General features: G+C 67.1%; 1 protein-coding gene across 1 annotated transcript; it reads left to right on the forward strand.

Moving 5' to 3' along the window:
- Window positions 1-10: 10 nt before the first annotated feature.
- Window positions 11-19,220, forward strand: ESPNL (espin like). The gene is made up of 9 exons (XM_053655171.1): window positions 11-510; window positions 1,559-1,749; window positions 2,666-2,852; window positions 3,505-3,687; window positions 7,060-7,191; window positions 13,158-13,269; window positions 14,235-14,344; window positions 15,041-15,235; window positions 16,285-19,220. The coding sequence occupies exons 1-9, from the start codon at window positions 217-219 to the stop codon at window positions 17,890-17,892; spliced, it is 3,012 nt and encodes a 1,003-aa protein (XP_053511146.1). The 5' UTR covers window positions 11-216; the 3' UTR covers window positions 17,893-19,220.
- Window positions 19,221-20,295: the final 1,075 nt, after the last annotated feature.

Here is a 20,295-nt window from a genome sequence, read left to right on the forward strand (position 1 = left end):
CCCGGGCCCCACCATGGCTCTGGGCTCGGTGGGGCAGCTCAGGCAGGGCTGTGAGGCCTGTCCCCAAGGCCTGCCCCCGCACACCCCCGCCGCCTCCCATCTGCCCCGTGGGCTGCTTATCGGGTAACCGGAGCCGGCAGCTGCGTCCACACCTGAAACAGGAAGCCTGGGCCTGTGCGTGAAGCCCAAGAGCCCGCCGGGTGGCCGGGCCGGAGGATGGAGGAGCAGCGGGCGCTCGCGGCCGCCAAGGACGGGGACCTGGCCACCCTGGAGCAGCTGCTGGAGGCCGGCGCCCTGGGCCCAGGCATCGTGGATGCCGTGGGGGCGGGCCTGGTGCACCACGCCACCCGGGCCGGCCGCCTGGCCTGTGTCAAGTTCCTGGTGCAGCGTGCCAAGCTGCCCGGCAACCAGCGGGCCCACAACGGGGCCACCCCCGTGCACGACGCCGCGGCCACCGGCAGCCTGGCTGAGCTGTGCTGGCTAGTGCGTGAGGGGGGCTGCGGTCTGCAGGTGAGCGGGGCAGCCCGGGGGCCGGTGTCCGTGTGGAGGGAGTGAGGAGTGAGCGGGAGCCAGAAGGTCCTCGGCCCTGGGCCTTTCCTTCCCCTCGGGGACTCAGCACAAACCCACCTCTGCCCCACCCCCTGTCCCACTCAAACAGCGTGGATCCCGGGCTGTTCCACTGCCTCCTGCACTACCCCGGACCCCTCTGCACCCCGCTGCACGGCCAGCACAGAGCAGCCATTCGCTGCTCCCCCCACCCCGGGAGCGCCTGGCCTCGTCGGTGGGGCCAGCCAGCACCCATCAGGCCCGACCTCTGGGGTCTGTCTTCCTCGGGGGCGAGGAAGGGGCCGTGGGCAAGTGCAGCGGGCGCTCAGGCTAAGGAGCTGGAGCCGCCTGCGGGACTGAGGTCCGGCTGGAAGAGAGGGGTCTCCGGGGCCCAGTGGCAGGCTTGTGGGGCGCGCTTCCACCAGGGCCTGCTCTCACCTGCTCTGTGTCTGTGCACCACCCTTTGTGTTGGGGGACGGTGGGCATACGTGGGCATCAGTGGCCCCCTAGGTCCCGGGAGAGCAAAGACTCTGCCACCAGTCATAGCCCCAAGGGGCAGCTGGGCAGGAGAGCTGACCCCCTGGGACGTGCTGCCCAGCCACGGGACCTATGGCCAGTTGGGGTGGGCACTCAGGGTGGGGGGCGGGGGCAAGGCCAGGAGGCATTGTCCTGGGACACTCGGCAAGCTGCCAAGCTCAGCTCAGGGGAGCCTTTCGGACGATAGCAGACCCTGGGAAGAGGCGTGGCTGTGCTCGGGCGTGGGGCCCCGGAGCATTGCAGTGGTGCCCATGCGGGGACCCAGACCCGGACTTGAGCCCTCGGCCCACCTCTCGCCGCGAGCAAGCCGCCCCACTCAGGTGCTCAGTCAGAGGAGAAGGCCCTCACTCAGGCAAGCAGAGGGAGGAGGGGGAGCAGAAGCCCCCAGGGACACGGGGTCCCCAGCAGTGTGGACCCTGGGCTGGCTCTGGCTGCACGAGTGCCGCCCACCCACCGCCCTCTGGTGCCTCGGCAGGACCAGGATGCCTCGGGTGTCTCCCCGCTGCACCTGGCCGCCCGCTTTGCTCACCCAGTGCTGGTGGACTGGCTGCTCCACGAGGGCCACTCGGCCACGCTGCAGACGCTGGAGGGGGCCCTGCCGCTGCACCACGCCGCCGTCAGCGGGGACTTGACCTGCCTGAAGCTCCTGACGGCCGCCCACAGCAGGTGAGGGGCCCGGGGAGGCTGCGGCAAGGGGAGCGGAGGCGGCCGTCTGGCGGCCTTGGCTGTGGGCCGTGCGGGAAAGGCCCACGGTGGCAGGAGACAGTGTTCCCAACGAGACCTGGCATCTCAGCCGGGCAACGACGTTCTCATGCCCGGCGCCCACGCCGGCCCCTTGGCCGGGGCCTGGGACTCCCCTCCGCAGACCTTTCTCGGAGCATCCCCACTGGCCACAGAGTGTCTCTTAGAGCCAGAGTTTCCCCACAGTTTTCACTTTTTAAAGGTTTATTCAGAGAGAGGGGAAGGGAGGGAGAAAGAGAGGGACAGAAACCTCGATTGGTTGCCTCTCGCACACCCCCAACCATGAAGCAAGCTTGCAACTCGGGCATGTGCTCTGGTCAGGAGTCGAACCAGCGACCCTCTGGTTTCCTGGATGACGCCCAACTCACTGAGCCACACCAGCCAGGGCAAGATCCGCAGTTTTTAAAGGGTCTCTACCCTTTGAAAACTGGGAGACTTCACAATAAAGTACAATAAATAAAGCACAATAAATGCTGGCCTGGGCGCCCCGGGGGCAGTGGCCTCAGCCGCGTTCCCGCTCCCAGGGGCCCCTCGTACAAAGCAGGCCCCCTCTGAGCTCCCTGATCCGCAGGCCCCCTGGGCCCATCACCCTGAGGAGCGCCCCCTGTCTGCTGCTCTGGGACGCACAGCCTGGCGGGCAGTGGGTGGAGCAGTATTCCAGCCACTAGAGCCCCTGCCCACTGACCCCCACCCCAGATGGTGACTGGTTGGGAGCCCTCAGCAGGTCAGGGAGGAGGTGCAACCTCCCCTCCCCTCTCCCTGGGCCCTCGGCTGGAGCAGCCCCCACCCCACCTACTGCACCCCGCACCAAGTGCCCTCTGAACCCTGCCCTCCCCCGCAGCAGCGTGAACCGGAGGACACGCAGCGGCGCCTCCCCTCTCTACCTGGCCTGCCAGGAGGGCCACCTGCACCTGGCCCAGTTCCTGGTGAAGGACTGCGGGGCCGACGTGCACCTGCGTGCCCTGGATGGCATGAGCGCGCTGCACGCCGCTGCCGCCCGCGGCCACTACTCCCTGGTCGTCTGGCTGGTAAGGGGGCGGCTGGGGACCGGGAGGCCCGGGGAGGCTGCCCCCTGCTCCTGCCTGCTCCCCGGGGCCCCTCTGAGCAGGGCCTCGCTAGAGGTCAGATGTGCTCCGAGCTCGGCCGGCAGGGGCGGTGAACTGCACATCCACCACCTGGAGGGCTGGGGACTGGGCACCGCCCCCTGGGGCTCTCCTGCCCCTCCCCCCCGAGCCCCAGCGCAGGTCCTGGGTGCTGTCAGGCTTGGTGGCACCCAGGTGCTTCGTCACAGGTGCCTGGCCTTGGCCATTCAGCCACTTGTTTAAGCCCAGCTGCCTCAGAGCGGGGCCTGGGCCCAGCTCTGCACCCTCTGGGCCCCCAGAGGGGCCACTGAGGCCTGTGTCCAGAAGGAAGCCCCAAAACCCTGGGACCCGAATGACCCTGGCTGGGGATGGGAGGGGCTGGGACTTCCTGCCTCCACCACAAAAACCAGGCCGGGCAGGGTGGCCGCCGCTCCGGAGGGACCAGGCCATGGGGAGGGTGCACTGAGTGGGGGAGCCAGCTCCGTCCCCAGCTTCCCGGGGGGTTGTGCTCCTGCCCCCGAAGCACCTCCCCCCTCCACGTCTTCCTCCCCGTGGCCGCCCAGTCCAGCCTCAGCCCCTCCCTCCCCTCCCCCTCCAGGTCACCTTCACTGACATTGGCCTGACGGCTCGGGACAACGAGGGGGCCACGGCCCTCCACTTCGCAGCGCGAGGCGGCCACACGCCCATCCTGGACCGGCTGCTGCTGATGGGGGCTCCCGTCACGAGGGACTCCTGGGGCGGGACGCCCCTGCACGACGCCGCGGAGAACGGACAGATGGAGGTGAGGCGGTGCGGGGGCTCCTGTGTGACTGGTTGTCAGCGAGGGGACCGGGAATTCCCAGTGGTGCACACACGTGTGCACAGGGGTGGACACGCGGACACCCCGCCTGTTTCCGGACGAGAGGCCCCGGAGGCACGGGGTTCACGGCACAGGGCTGCTGGCCCACAGGCAGGGCCTGGGAAGCGGGGGGAACACGGACACGGGAACCGGTGCTGCGCGCTGGCTGCCGTGCTGGGGCCTCTCTGGCTCCTCCCAACACGCCCCTCGGCCCGTGTCCTCCGTATGGCGCCCGAAGCTTCTCGCAGTGAAACGCATGCTCCCCGCACGGTGAGTTACCCGGCTCCTCGCTGAACGAGTCAGAGTGAGGACTGGTTATGCAGAAAGCCACGGCGACAGAACAGGGAAGGAGCGGTCGGGACACATCTGTGATAAAAAGGGCGTCGGGTCCGACCTGTGGACGGAGGACCCTGGGCTGACTGGTGCCTGAGGTGCCCTCCACCCCGAGTCCCGTGAGGCGCCTTGGAAAGGCCACCGGCTCTGAGATCCGCGGCTTGAACCCGGGCTGCCCTCCTGAGGCGTCTTGTCCTTCCTGGTGCCTCGTTTTGCCCCAGAATGACAGGGGGGGCCCCGTGGGAGGCCTCGCTGCCCCACTGGTGGGACAAGCCCTCTCCGAGGGGTGAGCACGAGGGCCCCCGCAGCCCGGCTCCCCGGGACAGCCTTGTACTTTGCACGGCACAACCGGGCCGTCCTGTGGCCACAGAGAGGGGAGCCGGGGTGGGGGGAGGCCAGACGGGATGAGGTTGCCATTTTTGCTGTTTTACCTCTACAGTTTTTAAAAACCTATGTGGCTTTTTTTTTTTAAATTCACACCACAGATAAAGACTTATTCCAACAGGGCCACACACTTCTCCTCCTCGTTCCTTCCGGCATCCCAGGCCCCCACGGACCCCCTTTCCCTCAGTCTGAACAATGCTTTCCAGGGGTCGCAACTCCCATCCCACAGGCCACCTGCAGCCCAGGGCAGCTGTGAATTCTGCCCAACACAAAATCGTAAATTGACTTAAAAAGTTAGGAGACTTTTCTGTGATTACATGCCACAATGTATTTAATGCGTGGCCCTAGACACACCACAAGGTCGACACCCCACCTTAGACGGCCCCTTAGGCGGGGCTTGCTGCTGACTGGCTCCTTGTTTCTTTGTATACGTTTGTCCGGAAACATTTTTACTTCTCTCCAGTACTGAGAGCACTCTGCTGGGTCAGGAACCGCAGCGTGGCGGGAGTGACCGGTTTTCTTCGGTGCTTTGAAAGTGCCACCTCCCCCTCTGGCCTCCATCGCGAGGTCTGCTTGGGGGGGTCACTGTTCGAAGCTCATCCTTTTTCCTCGGGCTGCTTTTAAGATGCGCGGCTGGTCTGGTCGTGCCTCCTCGCTGTGATGGGGCCGGAGGTGACGGCTCTGCGTCCATCCTACTCGGGCTGCTCGGGCTTCTCCAGGGCCTGCTGCTGTCGGGCCTGCTGCTGTCGGTCCCGTCAGCCTCTCAGACACGCCCCCTGCCCCCACGCTGTGTCTCTCATTCCAGGGTTAATGTTATTGGGTCGGCCAAAAAGTCCGTTCAGTTTTTTCCATAAAATAAACCCCACATTTTTTGTTTTCACCAATAACTTTATTGGTTTGGATATTTTGAGTAAGTTGGCTGTTGCCCGCTATCGGCTTCTAGCGGGGAGAGCCAGCCCCCAGCACAGAGCTGTCTGGTCCAAAGTGTCGACAGTGCCCTGCAAACACTCAGGACACATCTGATCAGTCACAGCACCTTCTCCACACACCACACACATCTTTCTTTTTTTTGCCTTTCAAGTTGTGTTTTTACCTTTCTTGAAACATAAAGCATAATACACCAAAAATGTTTATTTTCTTCCACTTTCAATATTAATAGGGCTGCACAAAATCACCAATTTTGGTAAGTTTTCTTTTTCAAATGCACGCCGACAGGACAGCTGCCACCACACAGTCGAGCCAAACCGTTTCGAATGACGTTAAAGACACTAAGCACAACTGGAGCCGTGGTACGAAAAATACCGAACGGACTCGGGCCGGCCCGACCGGGGTCTGGCGGGCTCTGCGTCCGGCCGACCGTGCGGTGTCCGGGCTGCCTCTGCGGCCCCTTTGCCGTTCGCTGGTTCTCCAGCTTCGGTGTTTAGCTCGGTGACCACGTTTGTGTTCTCCACCTTCCCATCGGCCACGCTTTACGTCTGTCGGGTCACTTTCTCTGGGTGTCGTTCGTGCCCGCACCCTCCAGCCCAGTCCCTCTCGGAAGGCCGTGAGCACGGCCACAGCTGTCCTGTCCGTCCTTCCGTCTCTGCGGGTCCGCCCGGTTCGGTGCCGGGTCCCTCGGCCTCCCTCCCAGGCTCCCACTTCTGTTGGCTGTGTAGTGCCTGTCGCAGCTGAGAGATGACTGGCAGGCGTCGTCTGGGGCCCGGGACCGTGTCTGGTGTGTCCCTGCCTGCCGGCGCCCGAGGGGCTGTGAGCCCAGGGGCGTCTCGGCCCACACTCCAGGCACGGGTGCCCTGGAGCCCCTGCGTGGCAGGCCTCCGCTCTGCTCTCCTGTGCGGGCGGCGCCCTCCGCCTGCCGCGGCAGACGGCAGACGGAGCCCGCCTGAGGAGGGCCCTGAGCTCGGCAGCCCTGCCTCCTCCCAGGAGGTAGTCAAGGAGCCACTCGGGGCATCGTCCCTGCGTCCGCCCCTCTGAGTGCCGGGCTTACCCCTCCGGCCCCTGTCTCCTGACCTTGGCCTGGCAATTCCTCCCTGGCTTGTTACCTCTTGGGCGCGTTAGGATCTGGCCAATATTTCACGTTGACTGGGGGACGGACGAATCTGACCCACCTGCTTCTCTGCTCCCTGATGCGGACCCTCCTGCTTGCTCGTTGTTGCCGCCGGCGCGGCCACCTCACTTCCATCTCGGCCACCAGCCTCTGTTCGCAAGTCCCAGCTGTGGTCAGCTTGTCACTCTGCACCCCGGTTTCCTTCCTCTGAGGGTGCTGTAGACACGGCAGCAGTTCTGCGGTCTGAGCCCCGGTTGTGGGCTGCAAGGTCTGGTCGGGCTCCGAGACGGGCGGGGTCCCGCCGGGCCTCCTTCTTACCACCCGAGGCCTCCTGGGGCCCCTGACCTGGATGCCTGGATCCCTGGCGGAATGGGGTGCTGAGAGCCTGCAGGGCTCCGGGCCAGGCCAGGGCGGCTGTGGGTGCAGAAGCCGTGGCAGGTCCTTGGGCAGGTTCCCCACCCGGGAGCTGGGGGCGCGCCCCGGCCCTCCACAGTGTCTGGTGGGTGCTGGGGGCAGGTGTGCGCACCGTGGGTCACCCGCGCCCCTCCCTGCAGTGCTGCCAGACCCTCGTCTCCCACCACGTGGACCCCTCCCTGAGGGATGAAGACGGCTACACGGCGGCGGATCTGGCCGAGTACCACGGGCACCCGGACTGCGCCCAGTACCTGCGGGAGGTGGCCAAGCCCGTAAGTCTCATGGTACCCCCCACCCTGGGTGGGGGGAGGGTGACGGGGCTCCCGCCGCGCTGACGGACCAGTTAGCTAGAACGCTCCGTGTGTGCGTGCTGTTCACAGGGACAGGTCCTGGGCCCGGGCCAGGCCAGCCTGCTGGGGGCTCGGCCTGGGGTTGAGCAGGGGCTGTGACCGGGCCGGGACTACCTGTGCCTGGGACGGGCCACAGAGTCATGGGCTCCTGACCCTGGATCTCCCATGACCAGGGCCCCAGGGTGACATGGTGTCAGACTGAGGTCACCCACGGGTGGGAGTGGGACCCTGGGTCCTTGGTGAGGTGAACCCGAGAGGCCCGGCCTGCCCTGTGCAGCTAGAAGGTGGCGGCTCCCGGTCCCCTGATCCTGTCTGGGCCTGTGACCTTGAACCTCCCTGAGTCTGTAAGGACAGGGATCTAGCCTTCTGGCCCCGTCCCCAGCACATGACAGGCCACAGGTGTTTGTTGAATAAACAGAGGAGCGGATGGGTGAGGGAGCAAACAGAGGGACGTGAGGGTGGGTGAGCAGGCACGTGGGCGGGGCCAGCAGTCCAGGAGGCGGGGAGCCAGGCTCCGCCCAGGCCCTCCCACCCATCCCCCACTCCAGGCCCAAGGCAGTCACCGTGACAGATTGGTCCCAGCCTGCCACTCCTCTTTTGAAGCCACCTCTGCAGAGAGGTGTCCCTGCAGTGGCTGGGCCCCATTTTCACCAAGGCCTGGAGAGTTGACCTGTCCGGCTGCTGCCCCTCCTTGTCCCTCAGGGGCTCCCAGGTCAGGGGAGGTGGGGCTGCAGCCCACCCTGGCCCTGGCCCCAGCCCTCGGATGGTCCTCACCTGGCCACCCACTGCCAGGCGCCCCTTGTCACCACTGCCTGACGCTCACACCCACCCAGCAGGAGTCAGGGGCAGCTTGGGGGCTGTGGGGACACGCTGGTGCCCCGGTTTGTGCCGGAGTCACTGCTGAAGTAACTTATTTACTCGTTATTTCACTGAATGCCCAGTGGGCCACTGCTCGGTTAAAGGTCGCTTTCCTGGAGCAGGTTGGCACTGTTGATGGAGCTCGACTGGCTGCCGGGGTAGTGGGCAAAGTGCGCTGCCCATCAGCCGGGCTGCCCTGTGTGGCCACCGAGATCAGGAGGGCGGCGGGCGGCTGCCCAGCTGCCAGGGAGCAGGTCCCACCCTGCCCCTGGCTGCGGACCCTGGCTTGTCCCCACCCATGTCCCAGCAGGCTCTCCGCCCTGCCCTGCATCTCTGGTCCCCACGCATCTGTCAGCACCTCCGGCCCCTGTGTGCAATTCTCTTAGAGGGACAGGGGTTCTCGGTGCCCCCCTGACTCCACAGGACGTGGGGAACCAGCCCATCTCAGGTTTCCTGGGGCTTCGTCTGGTCTCCTTGGTGACGCCACAGGATTAGTGAATACCCCCAACCAGCCGGGGCTGCAGGTGCAACGCCCCCCCCCACTGCAGATGAGCAGCCCCCAGGCCGCCCACATGCTCCACCTGTGGTGCTGGGAGGGCTCCTCCACCTCCTTCCAATCCAAGGCCCCTCGACCTTGGGCCCATGGCTGGCGCAGCCAAAGGCAGACCCTTGGCCTTTGAGGCTGGAGTGTCCTGCGAGCTTCCGGAGCCTGGGGGCGGGAGGGGGGGGTTAGGGATTAGGACTGGGGCCTCTCTTTTTCCTCCCTCAGTGAGCACCTGGGACAGCAGGGGGAGCCAGCCACTCATTGCTGGCTGGAGCCATCCCCGCACCGGGCCACCTGCCGCCAGGTGTGGCTGGTGGCTGTCAGCTGGGGGCCGAGGCCGCGCAGGCTGCGCATCTGATACAATATTGATGGAAACGCAATATCCAAAGGTCGCCGGCGCCTGCCTCTCCCCGTGTCGGGCTCTAGGGAGGTGGCGCAGACCTCGAGGCCCAGGAGAGGCAGCCTGGGGATGGGGCTGCCCTGGTGGAGGGCTGCCTGGCCCGTGGGAGGCGCGCCCTTCCTAGGCTGGTCTGTGGGACTGGGGCGGGGCCCGCAGGCTGCTCCGAAGTCCAGGCCCTGCCTCCACCTCCCCACGTAGACTGTGGCCATGTCCTTTGCTTCCCTGGGCACACTTGTGCACAGTGATGGCTGGGACAGGGGCCAGGGGCTCCCTGGGCCCCGACTCCCTCCTGCGGGGCCCATGTGCGTGAGGTCCTGGGTGGGCGCAGCAGGCAGGAGCAGCAGCCTGGCGGGGAGCGTGGTCCTTCCAGTGGGGGCCACACCTCTGCAGTCCAGCCGAGCGCCCACCCTTCCATGCGTCCACTGTCCTACTTGCCCCTACCCCGCACTCACTGCCACCAGGCAGTGCAGGCAAGTGCTGCATGGCTCTGAGCCTCAACCTTCTCATCTGTAAAATGGGACCGAGGAGCCTAGTTGCAGGTTAAAGGAGGCGCCCACCGAGCACCCAGCAGGCCCCATCTTCCCTCCCCTCCAGGCCCAGAAGGGCCCTAACACCGCTTCCCACCACTGATGGGGAAACTGAGGCCCAGAGAGGGCAAGGGGCTCCCCTGGGAAGCCTCCTCCCCAGGGGACAGGCAGGCCTGGCCAGGCGGCCAGTAACTGAATCTCAGCCGTGGTGACCGGTGCCGGCACCCCTTTGCAGGTCATGATTTTCCCGGCCCGGGTGGCATTACAGGGCTGTAACCCGGCTCGACACGGCTGTCCTCAATGCATAATGCATGGCCACCACCGCGCCGCTCAAATCTCACCAAAAACCAGGGAAGGGAGGCTGCACGCTGTGGGGAGGGCGCCAGCCTTGGGGCAGCTGCCCGATTTGGGGGGCGACGCACCTGCCGTCAGGACCCCGCAGGTCCGGACCCAGCGTCTGCTGGTCCTCGGGTCCTTGCGGAGTCGGTTCGTGTCTGGGGCCTAAATGAGGGATGCGGGGACGCGGGGACACACCGCAGCAGACCCCTGTCCCAGCTGAAATCCAAAGTCCAGAGCAACGAGACGCCACAGTGACGATGCAGTGAGGCCTGCCCCCTCCTTAGTGCCTGGCTCCCTAAGGGGCCTCCAGACTCCCAGGTGAGGGACCCGAGGCCCAGGGCTGCCTCCCCAGAGCTTCTGCTTGGTGCAGTGGAGCGGGGTTTGGCCCCAGAAACAGGGTAGGGGGAGGTCCCCCAGCCGCAGGTGCCATCTGGGGCCCAACGTCCATTCCCCTTGGCCCCAGACCAACACCCAACGCCCTGCCTCTTCCCTTTCACCGCCCCCCAACCATGAGGGGCAGGGAAGGTTCTTGCCCCTACCCCAGAGCAGGTTCCATTGGGGGAAGAGCTCAGGGCCCTCAGGCGGGCAGGGAGCAGGGCCGGCAGGGCAGGCGAGCTCCGGCACCCGGGGAGCCCCGGGAGGAGGCCCTGGCTCAGCCCCCCTCTGTGCATCAGCCTGTGGCTGCCAAACTGCCCCCGACCCTGACCCCGCAGGGTCCGGCTGACCCTGGCTGCAGCTCCTAAGCCGGGCTGTGTCTGCGTCACGGACACTGGAAGGACACAGCAGACTGCTGGGTCCGAGTCACGGGGCAGAGGGCAAGCGTCCTGCTTTGTGGGTGTCCTTCCCCCCCAAGTCCCAGGATCCCCAGACGGCAGCTGTGCCCACGGGAAGTTTGCGACACAGCCGAGGACCCCAGAACCTGGTGGCTGTTTCAGAGCGAGCAGGTCTGCGTCCCTCCCCGCAAGCCCAGCCTTGAGACGCGCCTGGGGAGAGTAGCCAGGACCCCCACCCGCAGCAGGCGTGCGAGAGGCCCACCGCCTGCCTCTTCTTCCCCTGCTGGGGCCCCCGGACTGCGTCACACAGCAGCAGTGATTCAAGGGGCTTCCGGGCCTGGCAGGAGCCAGGACTAGGGCCCCAGACCTGCCGGGCCCCAGACCTGCCGCGCCCCCGCTGTGGGGCCTTGAGAAAGCACCTGGTCCTCTCTGTGCCCTGGGACTGTCTTGGGGTGGAGGGACTGCACAGGGGTTCCCCTAGGAGGTCTCTCCCTCCCACGAGACCCAGGATCTCGGGCGCCCCACCCTCCCAGAGGGTCCGCTGCCGGGTCCCTGCACTGTGGAGGGTTGAGGCGTGTGGTAAGGGATCCTACAGGCAGCCACGCCCGCCGGGCCACCTGACACCTTTGCCTTCAAATATTAATGCGACGCCTCCCACTCCTGGGGGCGGCAGCCACGACAGCCCCGGACAGCCCAGGGCGGCCCCAGCTCCCTGAGCTCACAGCCCAGCCCCTGCGTTGACCGGGCCGGGCGCCGGCAGGTGCTCCCCAGCCCACTGTGCACTGGGGCTCCGGGTTCCCGCAAGCAGCGAGGCATGAGGTGCGTGGTGGCTGGGCAGGCGGGTTCCAGGCGGAGCTCCTGTCCAGTGGCCGTGGTGGGCGGAGAGCCCCGGATGGGGATGTGAGTGGGGGGCTGGAGGAGGTGGGTGTGAAGGGCACCCCCAGGCTGAGGTGGCCAGCAAAAGAGCCCGCCTCCTTGCCGGGAGGTGGGGCTGACCCACCAGTGGATGAGTGAGGGGACACTCGGTGCAGCCGAGGTGTTTGCCCTGCCCAGCAGGACTAGCGATGTCCCATGCGAAGCTCTGCACGTGACGAGCCAGCAGACCTGGGGCTCGTCGCACCCGGGTCCCCTGTCCCGCCGACTCTCCCCAGCAGCGCCCTGCCGGCCCTGAGGCCGCATCCCACCCCAGGTGCCCGCCGGAGGGAGGGGGTGAGGAGCTGTGGTCTGCCGTTGGGTGGGGTGCTCGAGGGAACACAGCGCGCAGCCCTCCCGGCTGAGACGGAGCTGGGGCCACCATAGGCCCAGCCGGGAGCCCAGGCATCCGCCAGCTGAAAGAGGGGGCCAGACGGCCTCCAACTTCCAGCTTCAAACCGAAGGCCTCGGGGTCCTGCGAGGACAGCTGAGGCTCCTGGAGACTTCCTCTGCCACCTGGGAAGGGACAGGCAGAGGCGGGGAGGCGGGCACAGCCTCCCCACTGACAGCTCCTCCTGCATCAGGGCAGCCTGCCCGCCCAGGGTCCCCGGCTCAGCTGGCCTGTGCGTCCACCCGGCCAGCAGACAGGCGATGACGACGCTGAGGCTGCACAGGGGGTCCCCTCCGGGCCAAGGCTCTTTCCAGCTGCCCTCTCCTCAGTGCTTGGGGCAGGGGAGGCGGCAAGGACAGGACGGTGCCTGTTCTGGACACCGGGCAGAGTGTGGGGGTGAAGCGATGATGGCCTGCGGCTGCCAGCGGGGACTCCGGGCCCCGGGCCCCCAGGCCCAACCTTGGCAGTCTGTTCCCGGGCGGCCCTGGGGAGGGCGGCCGGGCAGTGCGGGATGGGGGCAGCGCTGCCGCTCGGAGGCGAGGTGCAGCCCGGGGCCCCTGCTAACGCTGCCGCGGGGAGTTCCAAGTTCTAGTGCCTTCCCCCTAAGCATGGAGGCCTGGCACCTGCCTTCCTCTGGGAGGGGGTTCGAGTCAGCACAGAGGGCAGGGACGGTCTGGGAGGGTGTGTGCGTGTGTGTGCACGTGTGCATGGGCGCTACATCAGGCCACATCTCTGGCGAGGCTGGAGAGAGGTGAGCACAAGCTGGCCACCGGGTCCTGACCCGGCCCCTGGAGCTGCCTCGAGAGGGAGCCAGTGAGCCACACCTTCAGATAGGGGTTCACGTGGTGGTGGTGATTTGGGGGGGCACCTGAGTGGTGGCACTCAGACAAATGCATGGGGTGTTTGGGGAGCCCCCGTCGCCTGGTGTGGAGGGGTGGAGAGACACGGGGGACTGGACCTGGGGGGTGCCGCCCCTCCTGCATACTTGGCCCCTCCAGGCCTGTTTCCAGAGGCAACCTCGCCCCACGCCCCACGAGATGGGGCCAGGCTAGACCTCCGGACACCCCCACCCCCACCTCGTAGCACAGGCAGCCCAAGTCCAGGCCCACTTGGGCCTCCACTGACCGGGCCTGTCCACCCCCAGGTGCCGCTCCTGATGACGCCCCCACCCCCACCATTTCCCCCGCCTCCTCTGTCGGCTGCCAGACGCTCCCCAGAGGATGGGAGAAGGGGCTCAGGTCTCGGAAGCCCCACCTGTGAGTACCCCTGTCCAGGAGGACGGGTCCGGGGCCTGGGTGCCAGGAGTGGGCCCTGCTGGCCTCACCCGAGGCCCTTTGGGGGAACAGTGGAGTGGGGGTGAGGCCGACTCCACACTGAGGTCACCTGCCCGTCCCCCAACCCACAACCTCTTCCGGGTTTCCCTTATGGTCTTTGTTCTTTCAGAGTGAGGTCAGCACTTCCCCCAGTGGGCGCTGACCCCTCCCCGGCCCCAGGGTCTCTCTGTGAGCCCGGAGCCCCTGGGGCTGGCCCTCCACCAGCATAATGTCCTGCGTGGGACAGCTGTCTCCCCTCTCCGGGCCTCACGTGCCCAGAGGTGCTTCCCTGCCGGAGGTGCTGCTGCCGTCTGAGACGCCAGCAGCGAGCAGGGACATGGCCCTTAAACTGCAGGTCACCACCAGTTAGGGGACCGAGACCAACATTTATCAGTGGGATGGAACCACTGAGCAAAGTCCGCAGGCCCCTGTGTAGTGAGGGTCAGCATCGGTCCTGGGTGTGTGGTCCTTACGCAACCGTGTAGGGCTGTGTGGACCTGGGTGTGGTGCAGAGCGTGTTTCTCCTCGGGGCGTGGCCCTGGGCGGTGTCTGTGGTGGGGTTAGGGGCACTGGGCCCAGAGGCAAAGGACAGGCCCTGTGGTTCGATGGGCTGCATCTGGCCCCCAGACCACTGGTTGTAGGGGGGCACAGGGCGGGCAGAAAACTGGCCGTGGGCTGCGATGACCAGGGCCAAATGCACACTCTCCAACCAGCCAGTGTTCAGAGGCCCATGGACACCCCACAGTGAACAAGTTTGCCCGGGGTGCTTCTGGGGGTCGAGGGCTGGCTGGGTCTTTGGTCCCACATGCGGTGCCAGCCCTGCCCCAGGTCCCCGATCCTGGACTCCCCAGCCCCCTGCGCTCTCTGGAAGCCCCTCTGACTCCAGCCCCTCTGATTCCCGGCGGCAGCGTCTCTCGGCGCGGCCTGGCCTGGCCAGCCGGACCGACCTCTCCGGAGGGAGCAGATGAGCCTCGCGGTCCCCCTGGCGGCCACTGCCAGCACGATGGCGGTCCCTGTGGTATGTTCTCACTCTCCGCCTCTCACTTCCCAAGGCCCCCAGCCAGCTCTCACTTCCTCCTGTGTGGGCCGGGCAAGGTCACCCCGGGACAGCCAGGGCCTTCCTCCCAGGGGACAGCAGGTGGGGCCTGGGGTGACCTCCGCAGTCAGGGTGCTTCCCACCCCTCCACCAGTGCCGCTGTAGAGAAGCAGGCAGATGTCTGTGAGGAGGGTGGGCCTGGCGCCCACCGCCCTCCTCCTTGGGGCACTGCCAGGAGGGGGCCCCTTCCTTCCTGGTCCTTGTGCTGGGCACCAGGCCCTTAGTCTGGGTGATGCCACTCAGGGCCGCCCCCTCTCAGAGGGTCACGGTGTGCACAGGGCACTAAAGGGCTCCGACAAGCCCCGAAGTCAAGCTGGCCTCCAGGCTTGGTCTGTGTGGCTGTGCCCGGTGGAGGTCACCCATGAGCATGGCTCTGGGCCACTGCTACCCCACCGGACGCAGCAGAGCCCGGGTGACATCCAGTTGCCTCTCCCACCCCTCATACCCTGGGTCCCACGAGGGACGGGCAGGCTCCTGCCCTCGGGAAGCCCACACTTACCAGGCTGGGCGTGCTGTTTGTGGTCTCCCTTGCCCTCCCACCCCGCCCCTGGCGCCCCCACAACCCCTCCTCCCTGGGCAGGGTCCCCTCGGGCCCCAGTGATCTACTCATCTGCACAGGGGGCAGAGATGGCAGCGGGGAATGCCCCAGAGGGGCTGGCCACACTGCAGCTGGACGGACTGCCCTCCGGTGACCTGGACGGGCTGGTGCCCACGCGGGATGAGCGCGGCCGGCCCATCCCCGAGTGGAAGCGGCAGGTGATGGTGCGGAAGCTGCAGGCGCGCCTGGGCTCAGACCTCGTGGAGGATGCTCAGGTGGGCGGGGCTGGGCGGGGCCGAGCAAGGCCAGTGGAATGGGAGGGGCGTGGTCAGAAGGGGAGGGGTGAAGCCAGAGGTAACGGGCAGAGAGGGCGGGGCTTTATCCTGGCTGGTGGACTTGGAAGGGGTGGGACCCTGATCCCACACTTGGAGTCCTGAGGCGCAGGTCCCCCACTCTGCTCCTCTGTGGCCTCAGTTTCCCTTTCTGCCATACTCAGAAGGCTGTGAGCGGTGCCCCGTCCCCTGGGTTACAGGTGTGATCCCCACATATTCTCCGACCTAGTGAATTGTATCCCCTCCTACCTGTGCCAGCCTGGTCTGGGGTGTGCAGGGGCCGGCCCTCCCCACCGGCATGCGTGTTCTATCAGGGAAGACTGGGTGTGCAGGGGAGGGGCCGTTCCACGGGGGTGCTCGGGGCAGCCTCTCTGGGGAGGGGACGCTGAGCAGGGGCCAGAGGGAAGTAGGGATGTGTGGGACCAGTGATGCCAAAACGAGGGACCAGCATGTGCAAAGGTCCTGAGGCAGAACAGGCAGCCCGAGGGGGACCAGGAGGAGTGGCACGAATGGGGGTGTTGGGCAGAGGTGAGGTCAGAGAGAGAACCGGCAGCCATTATAGGAGCCCTGGTGGCCAGGCCTCTGGGGAGCCTTTGAAAACCTGAGCAGAGATGGCCGGGGTTTGACCCGACATTTCCCTGGGCTCCCTGGGGGCTGCCCCCGGGCTGTAGTTCCAGAGCCCAACCCTAGAGGGAGACAGCTGTGCTTGAAGGAGCGGCTCTGCAGGGCTCTGGTTAGAGCAGCCCCTGGCAAGTCGGTGATGCCAGCCACCTGTGGCTACTTAAGTTAATTAAAACGAGGTACAGATCAACGGCTGCCTAGGACAGTGGCTGCTCCCAGCCCCAGGCAGCCGGGGCAAGGAGTCCCAGCCTCACTGCAGAGTGTCTGGGGCCAGGCATCCGGAGCAGGCCCCCCTCGGGGAAAATTCCACCTGGCAGGAGCCAGGCCCCCGGATGTCACCCCACTGACTCGCCCCCCCACCCCCCACCCAGGATGACAGGGGGAGCGCGGGCCCCGTGGAGCCCGCCGCCTGGCGGTACTCACAGACCCACCAGGCCATCCTGGGCCCCTTCGGGGAGCTGCTGACCGAGGACGACCTGGTGCAGCTGGAGAAGCAGATCGCCGACCTGCAGCTGCGAAGGCGCTGCCAGGAGTACGAGAGCCAGCTGGGCCGGCTGGCGGCCGAGCTGCAGGCCCTGCTGCCCGAGCCCCTGGTCAGCATCACCGTCAACAGCCACTTCCTGCCCCGGGCGCCTGAGCTAGAGGGCGCGGAGGCCCCGAGCCCAGTGCCGGAGCCGGACGGCTCCCAAGGGGCCGTGGAGGCCGCGCCCTGCGGGCAGCCCCTGCCCTTCTGGTGCAGCCACGTGGCCCGGCTGGTGCGGAGCCTGTCGCTGCTGCTGAAGGGCATGAACGGGCTGGTGCAGGGCGAGGAGAAGCCAGCTGCCCAACCCCTGCAGCAGGCCCGCCGGGAGGCCCCAGCCAGCGCCCCGCAGAGCGAGGCCCAGCGCGAGATCCAGGAGTGCGGGGTGTCCGTGCGGACACTGCGTGGCAACTTCGAGTCGGCCCCCGGCCTGCCCTACGCCTCAAACCTGGGGCCCTGTGAGGCGGGAGCCCAGCCGGGGCAGTGCCCGCGAGGCTGCTGGCCGGCCCCGCCGCAGCCCCGGGGTGGCCTGATCGGAGGGGAGCCTGGGCCGGGTGACACGGAGGAGGCCAGCGACTCAGGCATCAGCTGCGAGGAGGCACTGTCGGAACCAGGCGCGGGGCACAGCCCCGACCTGGCCAACCTGCGGAAGGAGCGGATAGTCATGCTCTTCCTCAGCCACTGGAAGAAGTCCGCCTACACGCCCGCCCTCAAGACGGCCGCCTGCAGGACCCTGGAGGCCCGCCGCACGGGGCCCCAGGTGCAGGAAGCGGCCAGGGTTCCGGCGCCACCCTCCCCACTGCCCAGCGAGGGCCCCCGGCTCGGCCACCTGTGGCAGCAGCGGAGCATCATCGCGCACCTGCTGGGCACCTGGAAGGCCGTCCTGGCGCACGTGCCGGCCCGGCAGCTGCGGAGGCTGAGCCGGCGGCCCCGCGGCCTCCTGTCCCCGGAGCAGTTCCTGCCCCACGTGGACGGGGCGCCTGTGCCCTACGGCAGCCTCACGCTGGACCTCTTCATGCTGGGCTACTTCCAGCTCCTGGAGTGCGACCTGCCCGCGGAGGAGCGGAAGACACGCCACCTGCTCTGCTTCGAGGTCTTTGAGCACCTGGGCACCCACGGCTGGGAGGCCGTGCGGGCCTTTCACAAGGCCGTGACCGACGAGGTGGCCGCCGGCCGCCGCGCCTGGACCGACGGCTTCGAGGACATCAAAGCCCGCTTCTTCGGCCCCCACCGCGGCCCCGCCTGGGACAGGGAGCCAGGCCACAAGTCAGATCTGAGCCCGCTCGGGCCCCGGCCCCCCACTGCTGCCCCCAGCGGCGGCCCAGAGCCCGCGGCACAGCAGCTGGGGCCCAGCTCCCAAAGGGGCAGCTTCAACAGCGAGGACATCTGTGGCTACATCGACCGCAGCTTCGCCTTCTGGAAGGAGAAAGAAGCCGAGATGTTCAGCTTTGGAGACTGAGGCGGGCGGGCAGCCCCCTCTGGAGGGGCCTGGGGGGTTGGAATTTCTCCTCTTTTGTGCTTTCTCGCCCACCTGGTGGCCAGGTGAACCCACGGCCGGCAGACACGGCACGCTCACCGGGCCCCTGTCCTGCCCTGGCCCCGACAGGGGTGCTCGGGTCTGGGCTCAGGCTCAGCACCCTGCTCACCACCAAATCCAGGGGGCTCCCTGAGCTCTCTTTCAGCCCTGAATCGATGACCCGCCATCCCAGCCCCAGGTCCCTCTGCCCACTCGTCCCCAGGCCCCGGGCATGCCACCCCCAGCTTTCCATGGGCCCTCCTTTCAGCACCTGGTGTCCTGTCCCCCAGCTTCTCTGGCGCTGTGGCCCTGGCCATGTCCAGAGCCTCTGCCTGCCCTGCGTGGGCATGTGTGTCCTGCCTCGGTTTCTGCCAGTGACCTCAGGCCTTGTCCCTCCACCTCCCCCGGCCTCTCTTTCCCCATCTGTGAAATGGGAGCAGAGCTGGGAGTTGGAGAGAATGGGATTCCACGGCCTTACTGTCAGACAGACCCGCCCTCTGGGCCAGGGAAGTGGTCCGCACAGACTCGCAAACCGGTCACACGCAGTCACCTGCTGATACGCACGTGCCCACCCACAGTGTTCCCGGGGACCTAGTCCCAAAGAGAAGCGCCCTAGGGGCTTCCTGCCCCCGCTGGACAGCCCCTCCCAGGCTCCTTCTGTGGGCTCATTGTCCTGGGGGGGGGGGCGTCTGTGACAGGGGCAGTGGCTGGAAGGGGTAGTGGCTGGAAGGGGCTCTGAGCGAGGGGACCCTCAAAGGTGAGCTGCAGGCCCCAGAGAACTTGTGGCAGAGGTGGGGGCACACTAGCCAGACCCTGGTCACTGGATGTCACCCACAGCCTTCTCTGTGAGGGAACGAGGAAATGAGATGGCTGCGTCCCCAGGGAGCCTCCAGTGCTGCAGCGCTCTCAAGGGCAGGTGGGGGGGGGACAGAGCCCAGGGCAGCTGGGGTGGGTCCCCCCAGCTGGGGGTTGGCCCAGGGGACTTTGGCAGAGGGTGTCCTGTAGCTGCACAGTGGCCCCAACAGGCAGTGTGTTGGGAGGGGGCCTCGGGACCATGCTGTGGCCACCACGTCCCTGCAGCCAGGCCCCTCTTGACAGGCATTCTGCGCAGCCGGTGGGGAGGGCAGCAGGCCAGCTGTTGGGTGGCCCGGAGCCCCCCAGCCAGCCCCTCGGAGCCCCACAGGGAGGCATCAAGTCGGGGTGCTGGGCGCCAAGGCCGCCAGGCCCGTAATGGAGGACGGGGGGTTGCTGAATAAAGACTCTGGATCCTGGCCAGTCTGTGCGCCGTGCTTGCTGCCCGGGCCGGCTGCCGGCGCCCAGAGCGGGGCCCAGCATGGGGCGCATGTGCTTGTCCGTCCAGTGGGTGGGCTGAGGTGGCCCTGGGACGGGCCTCTGCCCTGGTACAGCACTGTCACTCTCCTGCCTGCGGTCGTCGTTCAGGGAGCAGGTTCCCACAAGCAGGCGCGGACCCTGAGCGCCCACGAGCATCTCCACGCTGCCTCCCAGCGCTTGGCCCCAAAGCGTGACCGAGGGCTGCCTGGGGCTGGCCGGCGGTGTGGGCCTGATGGGGGACTGGGTGAGCCCTGGGGCACAGCGTGGCCTGCAGGCCAGGGCACTCAGGAGAGCCCTGTGCACTGGCCGGCACTCCTGCCTCAGACACTTCTGCCCACTTGCTATGGCTTCGGCCTCACTTCCCCAGCAGAGGGTTTGGACCGAGGCCAGCAGGGGGCACTTCGCAAGCACCCTGGGTTTTGGGAGGGCGTAGAGTCGGGCACACTACCAGGAGACAGGGCACTGGAGGCGCACAGCCGGGCCTGCGGCCCGGGAGGAGGGAGTCCCCTCTGGAGCTGCCCTGCTCCCGGGTCTCAAGGAGACACAGCGCTCTGGGGGCAGCCCCACCCCTGTGAGCCCCGAGCCCCGGGCCTCTGATGGGGAAGCCGCATTTCCAGGGCGTCGCAGCTGGGGCCTCTTCAGCTCGCGAGAGACCAAAGCTCTGGGGCAACAGTCCATCCCACCAGCCGGTTCTGGCCCCAGAAGACAGTCCCTCAGCCCAACAGGCTGAGACGCTTCCCCCAGAAAGGTCTGCCCTGGGAGAAAACGCCACAGCGAGTCCTTTCGGGCAGAAGGGACCGTCCGTTATACTCCCGAGGGCGTTGTCCACTAAGCACAGGGAGAAAAGGGGGGACCTCGTGGCATCCTGTGCCCCAAGTAAATCCCAGGTGGAGTGAGAGATACTATGAGCAAGCCGGGCGGTCAGATGCCCGCAGAGGGCGTGGGCGGGGGTGGGGCAGGCCGCCCCCAGAAAGGCTCACAGCGGAAGGTGCCGGGCAGGCACAGGGTGCAGTC

This window comes from Artibeus jamaicensis, unplaced genomic scaffold (genome assembly GCF_021234435.1).
Source record: "Artibeus jamaicensis isolate MK-2021 breed Jamaican fruit bat unplaced genomic scaffold, CSHL_Jam_final contig_944, whole genome shotgun sequence".
Classification (NCBI taxonomy): domain Eukaryota; kingdom Metazoa; phylum Chordata; class Mammalia; order Chiroptera; family Phyllostomidae; genus Artibeus; species Artibeus jamaicensis.

Coding starts and splice junctions, on each gene's coding strand:
- ESPNL (XM_053655171.1), top strand. CDS start 217: ATGGAGGAGCAGCGGGCGCTCGCGGCCGCCAAGGACGGGGACCTGGCC. Junction 2,853..3,504: donor ACTCCCTGGTCGTCTGGCTG/GTAAGGGGGCGG, acceptor CTCCCCCTCCAG/GTCACCTTCACTGACATTGG. Junction 14,345..15,040: donor GCACGATGGCGGTCCCTGTG/GTATGTTCTCAC, acceptor TCATCTGCACAG/GGGGCAGAGATGGCAGCGGG.